General features: G+C 37.0%; 1 protein-coding gene across 1 annotated transcript in view; it reads left to right on the forward strand.

The window, feature by feature from the left end:
* The first annotated feature begins 3596 nt into the window (after nucleotides 1-3596).
* Nucleotides 3597-27114, forward strand: part of LOC146997923 (uncharacterized) — a 62571-nt gene continuing 39053 nt past the window's right edge. The window contains exons 1-3 of the mRNA XM_085812309.1: nucleotides 3597-3682; nucleotides 3914-4029; nucleotides 5241-5474. Coding sequence (XP_085668435.1) covers nucleotides 3597-3682; nucleotides 3914-4029; nucleotides 5241-5474 — 436 coding nt within the window. The remainder of the gene's footprint in view (nucleotides 3683-3913; nucleotides 4030-5240; nucleotides 5475-27114) is intronic.

The following is a 27114-nucleotide window of genomic DNA, read 5'->3' on the forward strand; positions in this document are numbered from 1 at the left end:
GAAAAAATGATTAGATAAGATAAGAAAGCTTGGACAAGAATAAGCAAGTGGCGCCACCTGTTGGTGAAACCAGAACTAAAACATAATTTCTTTAAAGGCCGAAGGCAAATTTGGATTGGAATTAAGATCGTTAACTAGAACAGAAAGATTTTTATGAATGTGAAATGCCTCTAGAAAATCCAGTTCTCCAATGGAAGATGATTTTTGAATAATTTTGGCAGCAGAAAAATTGAAAGTGTGATTTTCGGACCAACAATGTTGCGCAACAGAAGACTTCTGTGTTTCCTTTTTTTCTAACATACGCCTCATGTTCCTTGACGCGAAATTTTAAGCCTCTCTTAGTTTGGCCAATGTAAATTAAACCACACTGGCAAGGAATCCTATAAATACCCCAGGAATTCATATCGGGAATGGGGTCCTTAAGTATGGAACTCGGAATTTTATTGATGGGAGAATAAACAACCCGAAAGTTAAATTTCTTCAAAATATGTGCAACTTTATAGCTAATTGATGGAAAGAAGGGAATGACAACAGAATTTTTATAATCTCCTAAAACAAGAGTGTGCCTTTTAGTGTGTTGAGATGAGAATTTTTTAACTGCTTGATTCATAATGTTGGGTGAAAAGCCCCTGTCAATAGCTATTGCTTTTAAATAATTTAGTTCTTCATCAAGGGCTAGTTTGTAGGAGCAAACTTGAAGAGCACGGAAAACATAGGAATAAAATGAAGCTAACTTTTGTTTAGTCGGATGACATGATTTAAAGTGTGGTGGAAGGCAAACCGATGAAGGTTTACGGTAAACTGTAGTACTGAAGTTGGATGTGTTACGTGTGACCAGAATGTCGAGAAACGGAAGAGAATTGCAAGTCTCAAGTTCAAAAGTGAACTGAATAGCAGGATCAATAGAATTCATTATTGAAAGAACTTTATTTAAATCATCTTTATTACCTTCAAACAGGGTAAAAGTATCGTCTACGTAGCGGAACCATGCCGGGAAATTTAAAGTTTCAAACAATTTTGATTCATAATAATGCATGTAGATATCAGCCAGGATGGGATTGAGGGGGCTTCCCATGGCTAATCCCTCAGTTTGCTTGTAATATTTATTTTGGAAAACAAAATGTGTTTGTTTCAAACAGAGTTGAGTGAGAGAAATTAGCTCATCAATTTCGATGCAAGAGAAATGAAATTCGCAAAGTCTGGTTTCTACACATTTTAATGCACCCTCCACCGGGACATTGGAGAATAATGATTTTACATCAAAAGAAACCATGAGTAAATTACTAGGAGAAATGTTCTTAACCTTTTTTACAAACTCTATTGAATTTTTTATGGTGTAAATGTTATTGTCGAAGAGAGTGGAAAATCTAGGAACCAAATACTTAGCTAAGGGATACGAGGCAGTACCTAAATTTGATACAATAGGGCGGAAAGGAATACCACTTTCCAGGAAATTTTGTAAATATAACGCTGATTTTTGTTGTTTGTCTTCTGAATTAGTATTTATTCGGCGTGTTATTGTGTCTTAACCAATAAATGTATAAAATTAAGGGGAAATATTTAGTCTCATTATGTGAAATAGAAAATAAAATATATAAACTAGAGGAATTGATGTCGGTTTATCAAGCCGAAATAGCCGCCCTCTTAAAAGCGATGAACTGGGTAAAAAGAAACATATGTAAACAGCACACAATGCCGATTCCCTATCAGCATTAGAAAACCTCTCCAGACCGGACCAGCCGAGTTTCCATATTCATGAAGCGAAAGAACTCTATTTATAAGCATAGGTTGCAAATTTTGTATTGTAGAAATGCTAAAAGAATTTTATTTGACAAAATTCAGCTTTCACACATCTTCTGAAATCGACGGTTCCGCCCAACGAAAAAACATACAATTTAATCTTCTAGAGGATTTGTTTAAAAATTTTAAATTTGTATATTTATACTTAAACGTTTTTATAATTTTACGAGATCAGAATTGATATTTTGACTTATATTTCAAACTCGAAACTTAGCTCTGTGTCCAATATTTCAAGAGATATCTAGTTATGCAACCGTTTTGAAACATTCTTTACATGCTGATATTGAATTTTCCTTTTCGTAATTAAAAATGTAATTTGTCCAAACATCTATGTTGAACTGGTAGACTAGATTCTATGAATATACCTTAGAGTTCTAGAGTCTATTAATTATGAAAGTTTTTAAACTAAGAAATTATTTGCTTTCTGCAGCTTCAAACGTTCCATTGGTTAATCTTTGGATTATGGTAACTTGGCGATTTTTTGGCGAAAATTTGGCGGCCAACCCTGCTACAGCAACCTGCTAGTTTTGTTTCGGACGCCATTTTGTTTTCATGAAGTAAAGGCATTTTTTTTTTTTAACTCAACATTTTTTTCGGATCAAGCGATGGTACGTCAGTACGTTGCAGTCAGGTGCCCGCGCGTGAGCGCTACCCTAGTATATCTAACTGAGCGATTTTCGATCAAATGCAGTTCCTAATTTGGCGCCGGTATGATCGTACGTGAAGATGGCATACTCTGGTGAAGATCCCGAAGAGACTGGCCACCGCAGTGGCTAACACGCCCCATCGGGCGAGGCAAGTGCGGAGTAAGAAAAAGAGATGCCTTTTGCAACCAAGTCCATAGAGTCCAGTGTGACACACATAGTTTACAACACACAAAGTTATAAGCATAGCGAGCAATTGAGTACATAAATGCAGCATGAAAAAAGTAGTATATTATAATAAACATGGTGGTAGATTGCAAATTTAAATATTCACACTTAAATGTCAGAAATATTGTACATAGAGCAAATATTAGTTAGAAACAACAGGTTACGTAAGATGTCTTAGTACAGCCCTAGTCCTTTTTTTTTTTTTTGAAGGCCTGGCTGTTATAATCATAATTCAAGACTGGTATGGTAGGATTACAAACAGTGGGGATGTTTTGATAAAATTTGAGGGCCAGAGTGGCCATATATTCCTTTACATAAGGTATGTTAAATTCACGGTGGATTGCCGCGTTTCTAATGAACCACGGACAACCCGCCGCTTGTCTTAGCACAATATTCTGCAACACTTGCCATTTTTGTATATGGGTATCGTATGTGCCCCAGACAGGGCAGGCATAAGTGATGATGGAACGCAACATGGCTTTATAAATGAGTAATTTGTTATCAATAGAGAGAACGCTGTTCCGGGCAATTAAGGGGGCAAGTGTAGCTTTACGAACCCGGAACTTTGCAAGAAGTTTTGTGATGTGAGGGGTCCATGTGAGAGTTTGGTCTAATGTGACACCTAGGTATTGGGCCTGCTTGGTCCAGGGCATAGGTGTGTCATACATTTTGATGTGGATGTCATAATCCAAGTTCTTTTTCCTCGTGAAGAGGATGGCATCTGATTTTTCCACGTTGATACTGATTTTCCATGCCGTTAGCCAGGACTCCAGTGTGTGAATGTGATTTTGTAGCTGTTGTATGACTGAGCCGTGAGATGCATTTTGTGATAGAATTGCCGTATCATCAGCATACATTGCTAGGGTGGTGTGTGGTGTGTGTGGGATGTCGTTCGTGTAAATATTGAAGTAGAGTGGGCCCAAAATGGACCCCTGTGGGACCCCAGCCCTGATAGGCCTGGAGGTAGAGATGGTGTTGTTAACACGAACGACAAAGTGTCAACCCATAAGGTAAGAGTGTGTGATGTAATCTGGGAAGCCCAGGTTAATGATTTTGTATATGAGGCCCTCCAGCCAGACTCTGTCAAAGGCCTTGGAAACATCAAGAAAAATGGCTCCAGTGATCAACTTATCCTGCAGGCCTTGTGAAACCAGTTCTGTAACTCTGTAGAGTTGGTGTGTCGTTGAGTGCAGCTTCCTAAAGCCATGCTGTTCATTGATGATTAGGTTATTTTCATTTAGGTGCTGTAGCAACCGTTGTTGGATGAAGAATTCAGCAACTTTACTTGTAGATGATAGCAAACTGATGGGCCTGTATGACACAGGGTCGGTGACAGGTTTTCCAGACTTATGTATTGGTGATATACATAAGTCCAACGCTGCTACAGCAACCTACTAGTTTTTGTTTCGACGGCATTTTGTTTCCATGAAGTAAAGGCATGTTTTTTTTTTACTCAACATTTTTTTCCGACACTCTGCTAGCCGAATTACGCTTATGCTAGAACTTTTATGGAACAAAAGTGCTTAATCATGACGAAGATTAGGTGCGAAATTGGGAGACAATGCAGAATCGCCCACTGCTTGCCACGTTTTTAAGAATTGCACATACACGGTATCCATGTACACATCGACCAATTTTCACTTAAAAAAACATCCCAGAATTGCACAAAAATGGCATTGCGCACACTCTTGACTTTATCCATGTACACTGCTAGTAACCTTTATCGCCTTACCAAAATGTCGCCAAACTACCTGTTACCATATTCCAAAGATTAGCAGGCCCACCAGCGGCCGAGCGGTAAAGTCGCTGAACACTGGTAGTTCGGTCCGAGGTTCGAATCCCGCGAACGGGCTGGCTGCATGGGCGTTTTCGTAGTTTTCCCCATGTGTAACGTGTATACGAGCCAGTTTCCCTTAGAAAGTCCTCCACGAAGGCATCCCTCCCTTTAGGCAGATAGCCCTAGTGTGCTTTGCCATAATTAAATACATCACACCACACCACACCGAAACATTTTTTACATACTGATATTAATTTTTCCTTTCGTAATTACAAATTTAATTTGTCCAAACATCTATGTTGAACTGGTAGACTAGATTCTATGAATACCTTAGAGTTCTAGAGTCAATTAATTATGAAAGTTTATAAACTAGGAAATTATTTGCTTTCTGCTGCTTCAAACGTTCCATTATTTACTCTATGGAATTAAGGTACTCTTCGCTAAAAGTTTCCTTGCTCAAAAATTAACTTTTGTGAAAGAAGTTTTTCCGTGCATAAGCGTTTTCCTACACTTACTTTGAACTCTCGTTAGTTTCGAGTATCCATGAAATAAAAATCAAAAAAAGAAAGAAAGAAAGAACGAAGAAGAAAATTTCAACTCATTTTTAAGTCGCTCATAATTGCCCTAGCGAAAATATTTTCACTTCCTCATCTTTATCTTTTTCACAATTCGCAAAGTAAAGTACTCTAGAGGAACATGTACTACAAATCTTTACAACAATATAAGATATTTCTCTTATAACATTATAAGAGAAAGAAATCTGACTTATGAAAATTTATTTCCCTTCACAGGTAGCGACTTTGTGGAGTATGTGAGAAGAAAAAAGACAATTGATCATCAGCCAATGATGGAAGGGAAGACGGTGGGGGTACTTACCAGGCGAAGAAGGCAAATCGATGCTGACAAATCAGGAAAAGTTTTCTTCTCTCGCAATCCAATCGACTCGAAAAATCAGATCCAAGACGTGGCCTTCAGTGATTGCTGCTACAACGGAGGGACTTGTCATACTGCAAAAACGATTCACGGTAAGTATATATATATATATATAAAAAAAAAAAAAGGCATTGTATTTTTTATTAAATTTTCCACCGGTTTACTTAGAATCATAATAGGTAACTCATGTTTCGAATAGTAGCAAATTCCCTTTTATTAAATGCCAGTTAAGTTAAGTACCCGATGCCAGTTAAGTTATCGCTTGGGTACCATTTTTTAAAAAATGGTTTTTATTTTAACTATAAACAAACTAATTTGAAGATAAGCATATTAAGGAGCGAAAACTGCTTAAAACGTAATGCTAAGTAATTTTAATTTTGAAAAATAATGAACAAAAGGATAATTTTGGCTTAAATTTTGCCTTTACGGCAACAACCACGGTGAACAATGTATATGTTACCGTGAAAGACCGAAACTGGAGAATGTCGACTTTCACCGGAGAATATCAACATTCACCAAATACGTCGGTGAAAGACGGAATATTTCACTACATTCTTGTATATTCGGACCCTTACCGTTGTATGTCGACCATCACAGATATGCTCTGGCGAAAGTCGAAAAGAGAGGTCATAAAGTGTGCCATAACAGTTTAAGTTGTTGCTATAAATAAGATCTGAATCACATAATTTAGTAAGTTTTTTATGACTGTTATTTTATTTTCTCATTTAGAACGTACTGTATACTTAAGTAAGTTTTTAACTTCTATTATTTTCTTTTCTCATTTTGAATGTATTGTCTGTTTTAGGTTCTCCTGTTCTTAAGTTCTTATTTCAAGTTTCAAGTGCGTTTATTCGCGACTGAATGACGGAGAAGAAAATATAATATTGTTATATGTTTAACATTCGCCATTAGTACATGGTGAATGTCGACATTGACCGGTGTAAGTCAGAAATAAGAGTATTTGGAAAATATTTCGGACATACACCAAGCGACTATGTGAATGTTGACATTCACCGGTGAAAGTCGACATTCTCCAATTTCGGTCTTTCACGGTAACATATACATAAATAATGCAGTTTTTTTTTTCATTTGTATTTATTTTTACACTTGTTTTGTATGCAATGAAGCAAAATAATTAAGAAATATTCATATATTTTTGAAATATGTCAAAAAGTAGAGTATTTACTACATATTTTCCTATTATTACATCTAAAATCTAAAAATAAAAAGTAATAATTCAACTTCTAATTGATATTTCTAAAATCTTCCCGTTCAGAGCTTGCATCAGGTTATATGAAGCATGTATAGAAAGCATGATTTAATTTTATCCATAAAATTTTGATATTATGGCAATATTTACCATTGGCAATATTTACAGAAAAGAAAAAACATTTTTCAAGAAACAAGTTTAAAGTTTTCAAAAACGATTTCTTAGCGAAAGAAGCAGCCTTGATAATTAAAATTCCCCTGCTTTGTAATTGACACCTTAATTTTTTGACACACATCGCTCATTGAGCTTTTTCTTTCGAACAAAGCGTAATGTTTTCTTTGGGTTTTTGTAAAACTTGTGGAATGCCGCCAAGAGTCATAATTTTGCACTTTATCAAGTTTTCGAATTCCCTGCTCAGTGTAAAATTCAAGACACAAACCTAACTTTGAAAATGCTTCAAGCAAACCTACAAATCCATCATTAAATAACATTAAATGTCACAACACTTACTTTTGCACCAAACATTAATGTTCGCAAAACAGTTCATGAATGTTTCTTTCGGAACAATTTGCAATAAAATGCTATTAAAACATTCCTTGATATTTTGAGTTTTACCATCTATGCACTTATTTAATAACTCTTGTTTATGTAGTCAACTCCATATATAGGGTGGCCCAGAAGTCACTTTACATTTTGAAAATTAAATAACTTTTTCTTAAATGACTGTATTTAATTAATTCCTTTTTATTTTTTGCTTATTCACATGTCCATTCAAATGGAAATGAGCTTTATCTCCCATGATCAACTTGTGAATAAACTCATTGTCATTTCTTGCAGTTCTCTGAAACCTGACAGCATAATTTACTCGTTTCTGAAAGTTTGCTGGTTTTAAAGATTGCACTAATTGAACCTTGAAAACGCGTCACTAAGTTCCTTATTGCAGGCCTACTAGGGGGATGTCGAACATTAAAATGGCGGATATATTGCGTTGCAACAATTGACCGTCCATTTTCAAAGTAAAATTCAATTATCTTCACTCGTTGTTCTGTTGTAAACTTATCCATGCCAAAAATTTCCAGGGATTATATTTTTTAATTCTGAAAAGACAAAAAGAAATATATTAATAGAAAAAAGTTATTTAATTTTCAAAATGTAAAGTGACTTCTGGGCTACCCTTTATGTAGGTTTAATTAAATTCAAAATGTATGTTGATATACCAGAGGTTTTTTGGCTGATTTTTTTTTTTTTCTTTTCTGCAATCGCACATTGGCAGTTGCACCGAAATCACCTTATATGAGGTCAGGTCGTAAATTTAGAACCCCTTTTTTCACGGGGGGGCTGAAAAGGAGGGGATAATCTTGCTCGTGGTCTTGAGAAAATGTGGGGGTCGTTTAAACATCTAACTTCTCTACATTCAGTTTTTATACAGAGGAAAATACAAATTGAATTCTTCGAATGAATGCAATTTTGTACAATGAAAATGTATTATTGAACTATAAACTGTAAGGCAAATAACATCTTTTTTTAAAATAGGAGTAGAAAGACAGATATTTGTTACATCAACGAATTTGTAGTAAATATTGAATTTTTCATTTTAAATGCTGTGTTACATGTGCAAAGTAGCTGAGTACCTGAGAAAATAGTCTTAACCCAAAGGGCTTTCAACCTTTTTACGTCTAAGGACTGTTTTTCAATTACATTGTGGTCGCTGCGTTTTGGTTAATTTGCTAATGATAACAAACTCAGCGATTTCAAAGCGAGCAATGGCAACACTGTACGAAAAAAAAAAACATTTTTATCCCAAGCACGCGATATATATTCCTGATATACTGATACTGAATGAGACCTAAAAACACTTTTCTTTTAAAATATATCTCCTCTTATGATCCCTGACACAGCCGTGTACTTTCCTCTTCCGTAATTAACGTCAGTCTCTTGCTCTTGACCGCAGTTGCAAAGCCACCGTTGCACCAACTCGTTGACTGAGAAGGGCATTGGCTTCAAAGAAGAGCTACAATGGAACAAGTAGCTAATACAGCCTGCAGCACCTCAATTAACACGTTGAGCGCGGCGCCTGGCCCTGGGGACCGGCAGTTAATTTTCCGTGTTGCCGGCGTCGGGAACACATTAAGCCCGTCGCTGGTCCCTGGGCACCGGCACTGGAATTTCGTTTGGCTGGCGTCGGTCTGCGGGACCGACTGTATTAACATTGGCGACCACGAGCTTTGTCACGCACAGGCAGGGCTTGTATGTCGGTAGCCGACAAAGCTCACAACAGATAAGCTCTAATCAGTGAATGAAGTCGCGGATCCCCGTGCAACATTGCACTGCTTGATTGCTCACGCCGGCTGAACGGAAAGGACAACAAATTCGGCGCGGCGCTCAGGGTGTTAAGTTTCCAACATTACATCTAACTGCAATCCCTAATTCTGCAGTTTATCAATAAAAGAATCAGTCAGTTTACCTTTTCCTTTCAATCCAGGAATGGAGTTTTTTGTACTTTTCGTAGTCTACTACCAACCCTTTTCTGTACATGTCCAATGCATTCCAGTTTCTTGACCGAATCTTTACCATATATATCTTTCACAATTAAAAACCCTGTAGAATCTCTTTCCTCGTAGTACTCCATGTACTTCAGCTTTCGTAATTTAATAGATCATTCAAAAAGCAGATAAGCATCAATTGCTTCCATACACGAAGCTGCTTCTTTATACACTGGTGTGCAAAATTTAAGCAACAAGTGTTCTTTTTGCGATAACTCCACGAGAAATCATCTGAGAGACATGAGATTCAGAAATGAGAGACAGCATTTTGTATTTAAACAATAACGTAAGCATAGTTGAAATGAATGCATAAGCAAAAATGAATATAATGCATACAGTATAAAATCAAACATAAAAAGGCTTTATTGATCTCATAGTATCGTTACACATGATTGTCTGTACAAGAGGAAGAACAAGAAGCAGATGTTTCTTAGTATTAGATATGCCCTTCCCTTACTGCAATGGTTGCTTCGCACTGTCTCTCCATACTCAGCACTAGATTGCCTAACAGATCTTGAGGTAAGAGTGCTCATTCCTCAATCAGCATCTGTTTCAGTTGTTGGGTGTTACCCAGAGAATGCAATCGGGCCACAGGGTGATTCCACAAAGCATTCCGCACATGTTCTGTGGGATTTTAATCAGGAGAGTACGCTGGCCAACCCATTTGAGTGATATCTTCACTTTCCAGTATCTTCTGAACAGCAGGAGTTCGGTGTGTGCACTGTCTTTCATAAAAAAGAAGTCTGCTCTAATGGCACCTCGGAACAGACGCATATGGGGAAGGATCGCCTCCTGACAATAACGATTTCCTGTTACAGAACCTCTGTTGAAAACGTGGAGCTCTTTCCGCCCGTTCAGCATAATGCCTCCCCAGATGAGAATCCAGGACCACCGTAACGGTTTCTTTCCGTGATGTTACTGGGATGAAAACGTGGGCCGATCTCTCTTCAAATCAATTGGCGTTGAGAATCGCTTGTGGCACTAAAACAACTCTCATTCGTAAAGAGGGCACGACTCCCTTGATGAGATATCCAGTTTTTGTGCTCCTTGTTCCAATCTAAACGGTGGCGCTGATGGCCATCTTTTAAAGTGATGCAGCTTTTGGGATGGCGGTCGAATAGGCCATCTTTGTGAAAACGTCTGGGCACAGTAAACCGCGACACTTGTCGCCCGTTGCTGTACCCAGTTGCTGAGCTATGGCGTTTGCTGACTGGTTTCGAGCTCTTTTCACGTGCAGGACGATATATCGGTCATCCGCAGCAGTTGTTTTCCTGGGGAGGCCACCACCAACTACTCTAACAGCTGTACCTATGGTTTGGAAGGCTTTCCGAGCGCGCAAAACTACACTTTTGTTGATTCCGAACTCTTCAGCTACACTGGTCACACTACGCCCTTCTTCCAGCTTTTCAATCATTCTTCGAGGTGTGAAGTCATCCAGGTGATTTCCTTTAGCCATACTTCACGAAAGAACTTACTACATTCCATTTTGTTTATTTTGTTGCAAATGATGGAAAAATGTGACATAGCTTTCAAATCAAGCACTTTGTCAACGCTAATCGACAAAGCAGCAACACATCCATTCAACGCCAAATACCTTCTGCGCCAAACTAAATACGAAATTAAGGGAAAAAAACTATCGCCAAATTCTTAAAATGTATTACAAAATATCAAAACTTAGTACGACGATTTACAATTTACAAAAAATCTTGATGATAAATAAGGTTTCTAAATAGGTATGTCTATTTAAGTGCTCACTTCCGGCCCAGAATATTGGAACATCCGGTTTATTCCGTTACAGAAAAGGCCCACCAGCGGCCGAGCGGTAAAGTCGCTGAACATTGGTAGTTCGGTCCGAGGTTCGAATCCCGCGAACGGGCTGGCTGCATGGGTGTTTTCGTGGTTTTCCCCATGTGTAACGTGTATACGAGCCAGTTTCCCTTAGAAAGTCCTCCACGAAGGCATCCCTCCCCTTAGGCAGATAGCCCTAGTGTGCTTTGCCATAATTAAATACACCACACCGTTACAGAAAAATGCTTATAACTTCAGATCTAATTAACCTATCAACAAGCAAACACTTGTATTTAATAGCTAAAGACGAATTCTTTAAGATAATGTAATAAAGTAAAAATCGAACTTTTGACCGAAAATCGTCTTCTGTAAGAGCTCGGATACCTTAAGTCATATTGAAAGTATTGTATCTAACTGTAGAGCCATTAGGTATTTTTTGGAAGCAGAAGTGAAAAATGAGCAACGCCTTCACCGGGAATCGAACCATGGAGCTCTGGAATACACGCCCAGTGTACAGACCACCACACTACGAAGACATGCTAAGAAGGTGGGAGAAATACCTTATATAACAACAGAGAGAATGATACCCCTGGTAATCCTTCTCTAATAACGATGCAAAAAAATACGATTCATAGTCAACCATTTTTCAGCCTGATGAGATATAAAACCCACAGAAAAATTTCGATAAAAAATAAATTAACTTTCTCTCATTATATCAGCAACAATGGCAGCGGTTTTTAATGATTTTCGACTTTCTAACTAACTGGTAGTAAAAGCTCAATTCCATCCAATATTTCACCTATATTCAATTTTAGTCCATTAAATATGGCAAAAAATTGACCATAACTGATCAGAAATCAATAACACGAACAACCAAACACACAAACAGATATTCTTCTTTACCTATTGTATATTTAGATTTTGTAAAACTTACAAATTTTTTATTAACAAACTCTACGATTTGAAAGCGAGCAATGGCGACACTTCTCGAAATAAAGCAGATTTTTATCTCAAGGGTGCAGACTGTTGCCACTCAGAAATATGAGGGCGAAATTAGCTTTTACAGAGTTTTTAATTAACATTTTTTTTGTCCAAAGGACTATTGTTTTCGTTTTGCGATTTTGCGTTGAATCACTATAAATGTCCGTTTCACTTTTCAAACTGTTGCCACCCAATGTTAGAGTCCTGCATTATATTTGAAGAAATTAAATAATGAAAAATCTGCATAAATATATGTCTATTTCTCGCATTATGATAAAACGACGGTACATAGAGCCATCGAATTTTAAATGACGTAATCCTCCTACGAATATGGGCATGTGGAAGATCAAAGTTGAAATTTGGAATTTGTTTTATGATCGATTTTCCACTTTGTAAAACTTTAAAGAATTTTTGTTCAACAAACTGAAGAATTTCAAAGCTAGGAAGGGCAAAACTCAACGGGGAGAGGGGGGGAACCTTTTTATCTCCAGCGCACGAAACTGTGTATCGGAAATTCTAAAGATATCCTCATTTTAAAATTATTTTGCAGAATTGGTACTGAATTGAATTTTATGCTTTAAGTGCAAAGATCATGATATTAAATATATGAAGGTAACACACAAAACGTTAAAAAAAACCGCCCTTTTGGACGTAATTTAAAATTTGAAACCTGTAGTTTTTCTTTAGTCCAAAGGGACTTGATTCCCGAAGGACTATTGCTTTCGTTTTGGCATTTTGCGTCGGACTCATATAAATGTCGGTTCACTTTTCAAACTGTTTCCATAAAATGTTAGAGTCCTGCATTATATTTGAAGAAATTAAATAATGAAAAATCTGCATAAATGTATGTATATTTCTCGTATTGTGATAAAACAACGGTACATAGAGTCACCGAATTTTGAATAACGTAATCCTCCAACGAATATGAGCATGTGGAAGACCCAATTTGAAATTTGAAATTTGTTTTATGATCGATTTCCTATTTTTTAAAACTTTGACGAATTTTTGATTAACAAACTCAAGGATTTCAAAGCGAGCAATGGCAACGTTCTGCAGAAAAAACATTTTTATCTCCAGCGCGTGAGTCTCTGTATCGGAAATTCTAAAGATATGCTCGTTTTAAAACTATTTTGCGATATTGCTGTTGCACTGGATCTTATGGTTTAAGTGCGAGGAACATGATATTTAATAAAGAAAGGTAACACACAAAATGTTAAAAAACGCCCCTTTGGACGTAATTTAAAATCTGAAACATTTCAGATTTTTTTTTTTTTTTTTAAGCGGACGTCGATTTTTCCGAGGACCTAGAAAAGAATTGTAGAAAGTTTGGTGACAATAGCTATAGTTAATTGCGCACAAGCAGACGTTCTTCTTAAAACAGGGGGTATTAGTATAACGGTGACAAACTTTCAGGAGATATAGAGTACACTTAGACGATGAGTGTATTCAGTTATGGCAAAGCACACTAAAGCTATCTGCCTAAGGGGAAGGATGCCTTCGTGGAGGACTTTCTAAGGAAAACTGGCTCGTATACACGTTACACATGGGGGAAACCACGAAAACGCCCATGCAGCCAGCCCGTTCGCGGAATTCGAACCTCGGACCGAACTACCGGAGTTCAACGACTTTACCGCTCGGCCGCTGGTGGGCCCTTAGACGATGGGAAATCTCATAGGAATGCATGGGCGAAAACGCTTTCCTGGCGCGATAGTGACGACACAAAACGCAAAAAATGGAGGACACAAAGAGTGAGACAAAACATGTCTCATTATGTTTCATACATCAGAAACCTCCAAATAAGAACAAAGACAAACAACGATCGTCATTAAAGAAGGTATTCGAAATTATGGCCCCGGATCGTGATGTAGGCCACACTTCTCCGCATGGAAAATTTGCATCCCGAATGGAAGTTGCATGACGCACGCTTCCTGCATCACCGGTTCCGGTCGTAATTTCAAACACCTTCTTTGATGATGATCATGGCCCCTTTATGTTAATTTATCTTTTTTGTTGTTGTTGTTTTACTCTGAACACAGCTGATAGATTAGCTAAGGAACAGCTGATACCGGCCGCCGAGCCCATGCACTGCTGCCCAAAGTATACTCTGAATTCATAATGACACGGCCGCAAATGGTATACTATATTACAGGGCATGGGCCCTTTCCTGCTTACTTTGCGAGATTTGGAATATCAAACTCAGAACAATGCAGCTGCGGTGAATTGGGCACAGCAGAACACTATTTGTATCAGTGCCCGCTTACAGAAGGAATGCACTTTCCGTACCCGCAGAACAACGAGCAGGCCTTTAGAAGGTTCCTAATTAAACACAACTATCACAGCAAGGCTATAGTAAAGATCATAAAAAAGCTAATGGACATGGGCACTGAAATATGCCAAGTGTAACCCATTAATGAATATCTAACATGAAATGGTCTGTGCAAAACGCACCCAGCAAAGACAATATTCGCCTACACTGAGAGCGATACCTCAAGGTATCAATCACCGGAAAAAAAAAAATTAAGTAATAATCTCAGATATTCAGCAGCATAACTCCGGGTAAAACTATGCACATGCTAGCACACTGAGAGCCAACAAAAGCGTTTCTCATGCCCATTTGTCTTTAACAAGCATACCAACGTGTCATGTATTTAATTGTAATTTGTAATATCATACTCATGTGTCAGCTACAAGTATCTAAATGTATTATGTAATTTGTACTCTCATAAGCATGTGATTGTTAACAAGCATCGAAATGTATTATGTACAAAAATGTAAGGTGTACACACACAGGTATGTAATTTGTAATATCTGTACACAGGCATGCACCAATTCGGAAATTGTATGTTACAAGCAAATATATTTCAGCCCAGTTCGGCCATGTACTACTTAACTATTTGGTTATTCAATGAATACTGGACCTGGGCAGTAAGAATGAGCGTCAACCCGGTGGCATTAGATTCGTAGAACTGCCAACCGGACGGTCCAGGCGTTGGGTTTGGGCGTGCGGTGCGAGCCACCCATGAGGCATCACGGGTCATACTCAAGATAAGGGCGGGCGTGACACTATGCTAATTAACTTAATAGTAAAGGGGTGGTGGTCACGTCCTCCGTCACTTGTCACTTGTACTGATACACCCTGTATATATATACAGATAGATTAAATAATATTAATAAATGAATAATTAATTATTCATCTCTTGGACTTTCTTGCTGGGGCTATGGAGAATTTTGCTCACACGAAGTACACTGGTTATCATAAATTAAGGAAAAATCACAAAACTCACGATTACTGAAAAAGCTACATGTAGAACTTTATGAAACTTACCCACAATATGCAACACATAGTAAGGTATCAAATAACATAAAACGAAATTACCAGACAATTATGGTAATATAGAAATTAGCACATGTATAAAATGAACAAATCGAAGATGTCAGTTTGCTATAGTAAAAGTACCATCAATATGGAATATAATCGCCTCTAGAAGCAATGCAGCTCAATCAGCGATATGTGATCCTTTCAATTATGCGGTGCCAATTGCTCTCGCAAAGCAGTTGCAAGCGCGGCAAAGGTCTAAGGGAATGGATTGAGAGCAGCTAGACGTCTCCCTAAAGCATCCCAAACGTGCTCGGTAGGATTTAAGTCCGGGGATCGAGCTGGCCACTCCATGCGCATAATTGTTTCTTGTTGAAGATAATCATATACGATGCGAGCTCTGTGCGGTGTTGCATTGTCGTCCTGTAACAGGAAAGCATCACCTATTACCCCGGCATATGGGCGCACATAAGCATCAAGGATGTCATCTGTATAAACATGAGCATTCACGGTTACCCTTGGAAAAACACGGAGCTCTGTGCGTCCACCCAAAGAGATGCCACTGTTACGTAGAAAAAAAAATTAAATTTTTCATTTAACTTTTATCTCTTTCAAAACTGACTGCTTGGTGCCGCGACAAAAAAAAAAAAAAAAAAAAAAAAAAAAAAAAAAAAAAAAAAAAACTAAAACTAACTACTCTAAACTTTGTACTTACATAAACAAAACCCCTAATTCTAAAAGACATCAAGGAAATACATCCTCCCCGGTGTTTTGGTAGAATCACGATTAATTATGCACATCCACAACAAAATCTTTAACAGGCTATCTCTCACTAAATTAAAACTAATTTACATCTCCAACCTGAAAACACATAAAATTCAATACTAAATCTAGAGATAGCGTTCAACCTTTAACATTTCAAATACCACACAGAACTCTTCAAAACACCGGGGAAAGATACAAATTCACAATTAAGAAATCTACTCTTCCAATCAAAATAAATTCAGCAAACCGATCGTATAGTCATCAACACTAAAATTAATTTTTCTACTACCGCAATATAATTACCCAGGTTCGGTTGAAAAACCATGTTTCCGTTAGGATCACATGGGTGACCTACAGTAGACCACAATTAATACACACAAAAAAAACATACAATATTAAAGATAATAAACACATTTGTTGAAAATTCCCACACATTATAACTTAAGATAGCTGGCCAGACTACCCCTACAAAATCTTTTAAAGTTCCTCATAGTTTTTTTCTTTTCATAACAATCTCAATTTAAACATTATTTCATTAACTCAAAAATCATAGGGAAACACATCACAGTTCTTAATCATTTTAAGCAGGAACTCCAGAATATTAAACATTTAAAAAAACTAATTTAGAATAAAACATATTGAACATAGCACTTAAACATTAAAACAAAGATTCACTTCCTCCAATTAGTTCAATTGACTTCTGACTATTAAACATTAAATAAAAAATTACTTTCTCAGCTAGAAATTGTTAAAAAAATATTCAATTTTTATCTACTTAACATGTCAACTCTTGCTTTAGTATTAAACATTTCCAAATTTAAAAAGTTTATGTATCAAAATAAAAAGTCACTCACGAAATCGGCGTACCACCTTTGAGAGAATCAGGGAGCTGCCCAAATCCATTGATCCAATTTCAAAACACCGAAACAATAACTACTAAATCTTCATCGTTGTTTTCCGGAACCGGAGCCTTTTCATAGTTCATAGTTTTCAATTTGACTCAGGGAGCTGCCCCGATCTAAATTACAAATCCCGAAACAATAACATCCAAATCTTCATCGTTGTTTTCCGGAACCGGAGCCTTTTCATAGTTCCAGTTTAAAGTTTTCAAATTCCTCCGTTAAGCAGCACTTTCACTCAATCATCTTCACGTTTTCGAAGTTCCACTGAAGATAAGAGAAAGAGGTCGAAACTGGAGACAAAAGACCAAAGCAGACCTCAGGCGATGACGACTTTCCATATTTCCACCTTTTCTAAAGCAAAATAGATACTCCAGCACGAACGAGCAGTTCAGACTGTTCCACAAATGGGAAGAAGAGATCTCAGCGACGAAATTGAAAATAAAATGCCGCAAGAATTGCCGCCGTCACCCTCCGTACCCAGAAATCTCGGAGATAAAAACTTAACTGTATACCGCGGTCGACCGACCGCGGCAGGCCCCGTAGGGGCCGCCGTCAAAGTCGCAAACCCCTAAGGCTCAAAAAAACCTCTTCAAAGTCTTCTCTACAAATCGCTATTTTTTCAAGTCCAAAAAAAAGATTCCCTGCCTTCCGTGCAACGGCTTAAGAAACCTCGGTTTACCCACACCAAGAAACGCCTCAAAATTACTATTGGTTCAAACAACACTAAAATTAAAAAATTTAGCCAATCTTACGAAAACTAGGACTCCCTTTCGCCAATTAAAAGAAAGGTCATAAACCGCCACTGAAATTCTCAGAAATTCAGAACTTTCTACAAGAAGACAGACCCTTTCTTTCCCACGCAACAGAAGAATGTTTCCAACCTATAACTCTGTCAAAATATCGCTGCCCCTTAGAACTATTCTCCTCTGGACGAGAAAAACCCGCGAAAAAAGGGGGAAAATGCAGCTGGACAGTGACCTCTAACCTCCAAAGACGCCTACGCGTGAGAAACGGAAATACAACCGCGCCCTTTTAACTGTAACACATATTCAGCCAAACTTAAGGGAGTTATGCCGTAAAGTTTAACAGTATTAAATATTAAACATTAATTTAAATTAAGCTCAATACAAATTCATTAAACACAAAAAATAATATAATAACTAAGAATACATTATGCACAGTAAAATACTACGAACTAATTATATACAACAAAAATACATAAGAATTTTCCTTAACACCACCCCAAACACAGACACTGCCCCTTCCGTATGCATCTCTTTAACGGATGTTTTTGACGGATGAAAACAGGTTCCAGGTTCTCTTCATATCAAATAACGCCTATTATAGCGTTCTAGACTAAACCTGGACTCATTCGTAAAGAGACTAGCCCTCCATTGCTCAGGCGTCCAGTGGACATGTTGTCGTGCCCACTGCAAACGGTCTCTCCTATGGCGTGACTTGAACGGCACGCAAATGGTTGATCGCCTCGCATACAGACCACCTATGTGAAGCCTTCTACGCACAGTTGACGTTGACACCAACTTTCCGGTGGCTGCAGCAAGGGAGGATCTAAGAAGAGTCGGAGTAACGGTTCTATTCCTGAGTGCACATAATGTCAAATATCGGTCATCGGCACTCGTCTTAGCAGTTGGCCGTCCTTGGCTGAACCTCCTAGGGGCCGAATTTGAAATTGCCTCCAAAGTCTATGAACCACAGAAGGACTCCCATTTAGCCATCTGGCCACTTCTGTTGGACTTTGTCCTTGCTAGTCTCCCAGTGGCTTTCCGTCGTAGTTCTGCAGGCAAATGATGCCTGGAGGTCATTGTTACGAATTGGCTATCTCATATTTCTGATGTCACTATCACAGTGAAATATGTGGGTTTTCTCTCAAACATGGACTTTTATTCTCCTCGCAGATGACGTATTCCGAGTGCGGCGCCACTAATTTGCATATTGGAGTTTTACTCAGCTACCCTTACTTGGCAACATATTCAAGTTTTACACGGTTTGGCTTTTTTTGAGGGAGTTATCGCTATTTTTGTGATTTTTCCTTAATTTATGATAACCAGCGTATATTTTGGGGGTGTGCTCTTGACTTAGCATATTCCTGTTCTAACAGTTTCTGAAACTACTGGTATCCAAGTCTCAGATCGTTATTAACCGCACCTGTTAATGTTACGTTTTTAATTAAAATTCATGTAGTTGTTTATAACTTCAGTTGGAAATTCCTTCCAAACCTGCCTTACAACAAGAGCTCTGCGTAGATGGTTCAGCCACTGCACCGCATTGCATAGAGGATATTCTCAGGAGCCAGTCAACCAAATCCAGGTGATGACGAGCCATGGTCCATCACTTTTTAGTTTGGGTGCCACTGTAGATATTATTAGGCTTTTCTGACGTAGAAAATGGGTAAAATCAACTATGTCCTCAAATAGATTCGACACGCTAAACAAAATGTACTAAGCACTTACAGCCCGAACGCATGCACTGGAGAATGAGACAGTTCCTTACATATTAACCAATCTCATCGAATAGTTAGTCTTTTATGAAAGAGTTCTGATGAGCTTGGGAATTATAATCAATTACGTAAAGCACTGGAAATGCAGAATGCTGAAGAATCTTAATTATATAATTCTCGCCCAACTGTAAAATAAATTATGCCCTTCTGGCAACAATGATTTAATATAAATAAATTATTTTATCATGTTTATATTTTCCTCAAACAAATCACTGCTCTTAAAACTGGGTAGTCTTACTCGGACATGAAAAACTCTAGGTTTCAGTTCTCTCCATATAATGTTGTGAATCATTATTTAACGTTTAAATGCATGTAGTTGCCAATTGGCATTTTGCAAAATATAAAATAGCAGATAATAAAATTAATTCGAAATTTAAAATTCGGGATTCCAAGTGCCATCTCCGAGTGGAGGACAACGTTATTCATAATTTGGTGCCTTTAGGCTCCGTTGTTTTTATACAATGCGAGAAACATACATACATTCATGCAGATTCTCCATTACTTAATCTTTACTTCCTTGTACGAAGTCAAAAGGAAGTATTGTAATCGAGAAAAGTTTCAGGCAGCATATTTCAACGAAAATATCCATTTTGACCGCTATCGAATGCAATTTAACAATGTTTTCGCTTGATATCTGTACGTAAGGCAGAATAAAACTCTTTTCCTCCAAAAAAAATTATAAAACTGCTTTAAAATGAATTCTGAAGAGAATTTTTCGTGGCGTCTGTACGAACGTATCTCCCATACCTCAAAAACGAATAACCTCAGAACGTTGAAATTTTGTATGTAGCACTGCTATAACATGTAGATGTGCACCTCGTATTTTGGTTGCAATCCGCCGCACCAAACGCATATGAATATATTTATATATCCACTCTGTTACCTGGCTCAATGATCTCAGTTTCTTTACTCTAATATTTTTGTAACTTGTGCATTTTTTGCTTTAAAAATGATTGAATTATGTTGTTCTTATCTTCCGGTTAAGGTTTTTATGCCTTTAGTAAATCTGTATGCGATATTTTTAGAATTATCAACAATTTTAAAGTTGTTTAAGTGCCGCTAAGCCTAATAATTTTTTTGATGGCGGCCATTGATTGTTTACATTTGAAACAGCAGGATAGTGGATTTCTTCCCAATCTAGAGAAACTTAGCTTCGCAACAACAAAGATAACGCCTTGATTTATTATTGCGAATTAAATCATGCTTAATCTTTCTGGAATGTTTTTAAGGAATAAGTGTTTAAGATTTACTTCGTAATTTTTAATACAGATATTTTAAGATTTACTTCGTAAATTTTAATACAGATATTTAGAGTTTTTATGTATTTTTGCCTTGTCGCGAAGTGAGAACTGAATTATTTGAATGAGAAATACTCAATCGTCTGTGGAAAACTGTTTCTTTTGTGCTTTGGTTGCTTGATTTCTTTTATACATCGTTATAGCTTTATTATAGTATTTGAATAGAACATGTGGCAACGATTAGATAATTCTTTAAATGATATAAATTTTGTGCATTCTGAGTTATAATATGAACGAAATATAATACTGTTAAGTGAAGCTAGCGCCAGGGTGTCGCTATGGTAAACAATTATAGTGAATTTTAAAGAGTGCATTTATTCTATTGTGGTTTATGCGCTATCGACGAAGTCGATTTAATTCAATCCAATAATTTTAAATGAAGTGCAAGAAAAAAAATGCGTATAATTTAATATTCCGTACAAGGAAGTCGTGTGGTGCACACATCAGATTTTTTTTAATATAACACAGGGCGATGATATCTGATATAATACAGGGAGAACAATTTGAAAAGTAATACAATGCATTTAAGTGTTTGAACGGAAAATATCATTTCAAGATTAATATCCCGTTCGAAAACAACGTCGCTTTTGCGCTAAAAATCGATGAAAACAATAGAAGTTTAGATTTTATTATATGTTTAAATAACCGTTTAGCAATGTTAATAAGATAAATTTTGTTTAATGTTTTTATTGCTGTTCAGAATATAATGGCACTTGGGATAAAATATATTTTTTTTTTTTTACTTTAGACAACTTTCAATGGACTTTTATACAAAACTAAGAACGCGATTTATTAATACAGCACTTTCAGTAATATGAAGAATAAATGTTCACCATCAATATAGTATTTTTTGCCTTGGTAAGCAAGTTTCAAAATGATTGGTCTTGTTAGCTAGAAATTTTCATGCATGATGTACTTTGAGTCGTAAATCTCAAAACTTAATTACAAAGGTTACGAAATTTGATTATTTTTTCTTTACTTTACGCCTTTTATGTGAAATTTATTAACAACTTAAATTTATCTTTTGCCTTCTTTCGTTTCCGTATTCTTGTAAATATTTGTAATTATTTAAACTTTTCTTATTGCAATGCTTTCTTTTCAGTACTGTTGAAAGCATTGTGTATTGTTTCATTTATTTATTTATTAGCCCAAAGCGGTGTTAGACCATATGGCTATTAGTCCCAAAACTCTATTTTGGGTCGTGTCACTTTCTGCGTTGGTTCACTTTTCAAACTGTTGCCACCAAATATTATCGCCATGTACTATGTTTAAATAAACTATAAATAATGGAAAATCTGCATGAATGTTTCACGCATTGTGAAATAAACAACAGTCCTAGAGCCATCCAGTTTTGAATAACGTAATCCTGCTACCGAACATGGGCACTTGGAAGCCCTAATTTTGAATTTGTTTTGATATCTATTCCAAATTTTGTAAAACTTTAACGACTTTTTGATTAACCAACTCAACGATTTCAAAGCGAGCAATGGCAACACTGTACGGGGAAAAAAAAACATTTTTATCTCCAGCGCGAGTGATCGTGTATCGGAAATTCTACGAATATGATATTCTGCTATGATATTTTGCTGTTTTTAAATATTTTGTGATATTGCAGTTGAATTGAATTTTATGTGGTTAAGTTCGAAGAACATGATATTTAATAAATAAAAGTAGAACACAAAACGTTAAAAATTGGTTAATTTTGGGCGTAACATAAAATTGTATTCTCTTTTGAGGGTAATACAAAATCTGAAACCTTTCAGACTTTTTTGTTGTTGCTGTTTATTGTTTTGAGAATAACTATTTTAGGGTTTATTTTGTATTCCATCGAATTTGTGGCCACGTTTTTTTGTGCTAGTGTATTTGTTTCTTGTACAAAAATATAGATCTTTCAAAATTGTATGCATCGATCAAGACAGAAGTAAGATATGGGTAAATTCTTTCCTGACGAGCTTTGATGACAATTTTATCGCCACGTTGGGAACATTCGGTGATTTTTCACTTTTTCACTTATGACTGATTCTTCCAGAAATTCCAGACCCCATGCTACAGTACATAAATGCATGCAGGTCAGGGAGCTAAGATATTCACTCCTAAAACCAGTTCTGAGATTTAACGATTAGCTAAATTTCGATTTAGAACTTATTCTGCAAGCGATTTTTAGAACTCATCTTTTTACGTGTTTAAAGAAGAATTCTCGAATTTCCACTTTCTGCTTATTTCCAGCTATTATATTGTGTTGTGCATCATGAATTTTCTTAGTAAACTCCCAATTTCTTCATACTAACTTATAGTGACACGAGATATCAACGAACTCGTAACTTCCAAATATATGAAGAATTTTAAGTCTACTTGAGGAAAAAAATGTAAATTAAGGCCTCAAAATGATAAAAAATAAACTGATCGGTTTTTGGCGAAAACAATACGGAACGAATTAATTTGGGAAATTTAAATTTGTTGAAGAATGAAAATTATAATTATTTAAGCAATTCGCATAATAGTTCTTAACTCTTTACGCAAAATAAGAAACAAATCAGAAAATAAATAAATAAAAATCTAAAAGTTTTCAGATTTTGTATTACGTCCAAAGGGGTGTTTTTTAACATTTTATGTGTTACCTTGTAGAGAAAATTAGGTAAATTGGAAAAGCCAGAGAGATGAAAAATTAGCAACGCCTTCGCCGGGAATTGAACCACATACCTCTGAAATACCGGCTCAGTGTGCTGACCACTACACCACGAAGGCACGCTAGGAAGGCGGGAGAAATACTTTACATATTCCCCCTTTTAAAGGGCGACTGTAGACGAGGAGACCCAATTGCCAAATCCTGGGTGAGGAGAATCATCATCCAACACACTTTTAGTTCGGGCGCCACTGTAGAGACATTAGGATTTAATCTGGAAGTAGGCAAGATGAAAAATTAGCAACCGCCTTCTCCGGGAATCGAACCGCGGACCTCTCAATTACGCGCCTACCGTGCAGACCACTGCACCACGAAGGCACACCAAGAAGGTGGGAGAACTACCTTATAACCTTCACTTATTAAATATCATATTCTTCGCTTTTAAACCATAAAATTCAATTTAACAGCAATGTCACAAAATATTTAAAAGAGCATAAGCTTTAGAATTTCCGATAAACAGTCTCGCGCGCTGGAGATATTTTTTCAACAACGGTACAGTAGGCTCGATACATTCAGTACATTGCCCGCTTTGAAATCGTTGAGTTTCATAACGAAAAATTCTTTAATGTTTGACAAAATATGAAATAGCTAATAAAGTAAATTCCAAATTTTGGGTTCCAGATGCCCATATTTGAATGGAGGACTATGTTATTCAAAGTTTGATGTCTAGGTACCGTTGTTTTTTCACCGTGCGAGAAACGTACGTACACTCATGCAGATTCTTCATTATTTAATTTAATTTCTTACCCCTTCGCGCCGACTGTCACGTATACGTGCCAGCAACGAACACACTTATCTACCGGCCGACACGCAGGCGTGCCAGTGCATTGTTGCGTTTTCTACCGACTGTCACGTATTTGTGCCAGTACCTTGGAACGTTTTTCAAACTATAATTTCTGCCACAAGATGGCACTGTATGTCCATATGGTTTCAGATACATGTACATTAGACCTTCTACTCGAAATGAGAGAAGCGTGACTCACATACACGTGTTTTTGATTATATAAACAAACGGGGAACTAAATGTTTCCGAATGGCGTGATTTATGACGTCTCTTTAAATCGCACTTTATTCGCACGTGGTAGTTGTTTATTGTAAGTAGAAGTTTTATATGCGCTAAAGCGTTGAGTATTTCGGTTTACAGTTCAGTTTTTAGAAAATAATTAGATCTTGTTAGACGTGAATTCTTTCTGTTTTTACCGTTTCAATGTCGAAGCGTCGAAAATGTTTAACAGAGCATGAAATAGCAGAAATGATGCAAAATATTTCAGATATTGATTCTGAAATTCTGATATTCTGATATTGATTCTGAAAGATTAACTGAAAGACATTTTCCAAAACTTTGTTCAGAAGAGACTGATAAGAAAATGAGACGACGATGCTTCGTTTGTTCACATTCCCGAAAAAATCCTCCAAAACGGCAAATGAGTTATTACGAGTTCAAGGAATGTAACGTAGGACTGTTTGTAGATCCCTGTTTTCAAATTTTTCATACGAAAAGAGAATTTTAAGTAATATATTTAGTTTTCAGATGTATAATGTTAAAAGTCATAAAATGGTGAGTAATTAAAATAAAATGTGTAAAATATGCATTTAAACAAGAAATAAGATAATTAAAGTATATATATAAAAATATTTATAAAGCATAAACCGTTTAAATACTCTATAGAGCATTATTAAACAATGCGTTGATACTTCGGAGATTTCATGGATTTAGGCTTAGTAGCAAAAAAGCCCCCGGCCCTGAAGAGACGCTCGCGGAAGACACTGCCGGCCTCCGCGATAAGCGCGCGTTTTCGCTACCCGGCTCGAAGGGGTTAAATATGATAAAGGGCGATAATATTTGGTGGCAAAAATTTGAAAAGTGAACCAAGGCAAACTACCAAAACGAATTTAATAGCTCTTCTGGGCAAATTGCCCCTTTGGGCAAACAAGGACAAGTGTATTAAACAATGAGTAAATATTGCCGAGATATCGCCAAACTGGCAGCCGTTTCTTGAAGACTTTTTTAGGTCTCTAATTTCGACGAGAAATCGCCAACAGTCACCAGACTTGGCGACAGTTTTGTCCGGTTTCTGTATCGCTGTAACAGTTGTTTTAACTGAATAACTGATTGATTTAATCTGCAACTGTAACCGCACCCGGCATTCGTGTACCTCTGCTTTACATTGACATGCATTTTTAGAATTTAGAGCCGTTTTAATTTTTTAATAATCCCTTTCCAAAATTCTAAGGATGATTTATTGCAAAATGAATCCCTTTCTTAAGATTTGTTTCACTTTTATACATGCGTATTTTGGGCATACACGTTCCGTTGACTAAGGGACCAATCCACCGTAGAACCAACACCAGGGTTCCAACCAAGGAGGTTAGAATATTTTAACTTCCTTGCTAGAATATTCTAACCTTTTTGGTTTCAACCCTTGCCCTCGTACCTTGGAGAGGATTGCCGACACCGCCATAAGTCGAATCTGGTCGTAAAGAATGCCACCTACCAGTCAGTCACATGGGCTGGCAGTCACACGGGCGTGAATGTAAAAATAAACAACAGAATATATAAAAATAACAATAATAATCACATGTTGTTTGCTAAGAATGTTTTTAAGAATCCCTTATTCTTATCTTTATCAGTATTTTATCGCATATAATTGGTTCAGTCAACTGCAGCACTTTCACACATATTAAGCTGTTGATTACATCATTTCATGGACGTCAACTCCTCTGTCCAACAATGCGTAAATCTAAGAGCCGTGACGAACGATATTCTGGAACCGCTGAATTAATATACAACACGCAGGCCTTTTTTTTTCGGGGGGGGGCAAGTTTTTACATTGCATCTCCAAACGGTTTCGTCTTGTTCTCTGATTCTAAATCTGGGCTCCAAGCCATCCTAAGAGGCGACTCTCAACTTACCCAGGACATTATCATGCTCATGAACAAAACTGCTGCTGGCCAAAGGACCTGCACACTGCAGTGGATACCAGCGCATGTTGATATTTACGGAAATGAGCAGGTTGATGGCCTTGCCAAAGACATCCCTTTCCAACAGAGTAAAACCCTTACCGATGCTGACACAATAGCCAGCCGAAAACTTATCTCCCAATCAATCAAGAACTCCATTCCTGCCTTAAACTGTAACGGTAACACACTCGGCGCGTATTCAAAAGGTCCGGGTTCGAGTCCGGAAAAGGCACTGCTCATTTTTGCACAAAAATCCCAACTCCTCATTGTCATAAAAAGAAAGAGGAATGCCCCCCCCTTAAAAAGGAACTGTTACTGTTTAACGAACCAGTGCCAATTGTCAATAAAGTGAAATATCTTGGCATAACTATCAATAATCGACTTACCTGGACTGCACATTTTGAGAATGTTCGTAACCATGCACTAAGAGTCATGAAATGTCTCTTCCCAATTATAGGAAAATTTTCAAAATTGGATCTGTATGAGAAAAGACTAATTTATCTTAGAACCGTCAGACCAATTATGACATATGCGGCGCCAGCCTGGGCTATCGCCACTGAAAAAGATATAGATAAACTGCAGAAAGTACAGAACAAGTTCCTTAGGATTAGCACAAATGTCCACTATTATGTCAGAAACGAAGTATTGCATAGCGACATGAAAACTGAACCACTAAATCAATTTATTCGCAAGATTAATGCAAGTTTCTTCAATGGTGCGGTAAATTGTGAACATCTTATGAACTTTAACTTGTTTCACTACGAGAT

Source organism: Stegodyphus dumicola, chromosome 3, assembly GCF_044657685.1.
Source record: "Stegodyphus dumicola isolate Sdum_Otavi_A_Nest chromosome 3, ASM4465768v1".
In the NCBI taxonomy this organism is placed as follows: Eukaryota; Metazoa; Arthropoda; class Arachnida; order Araneae; family Eresidae; genus Stegodyphus; species Stegodyphus dumicola.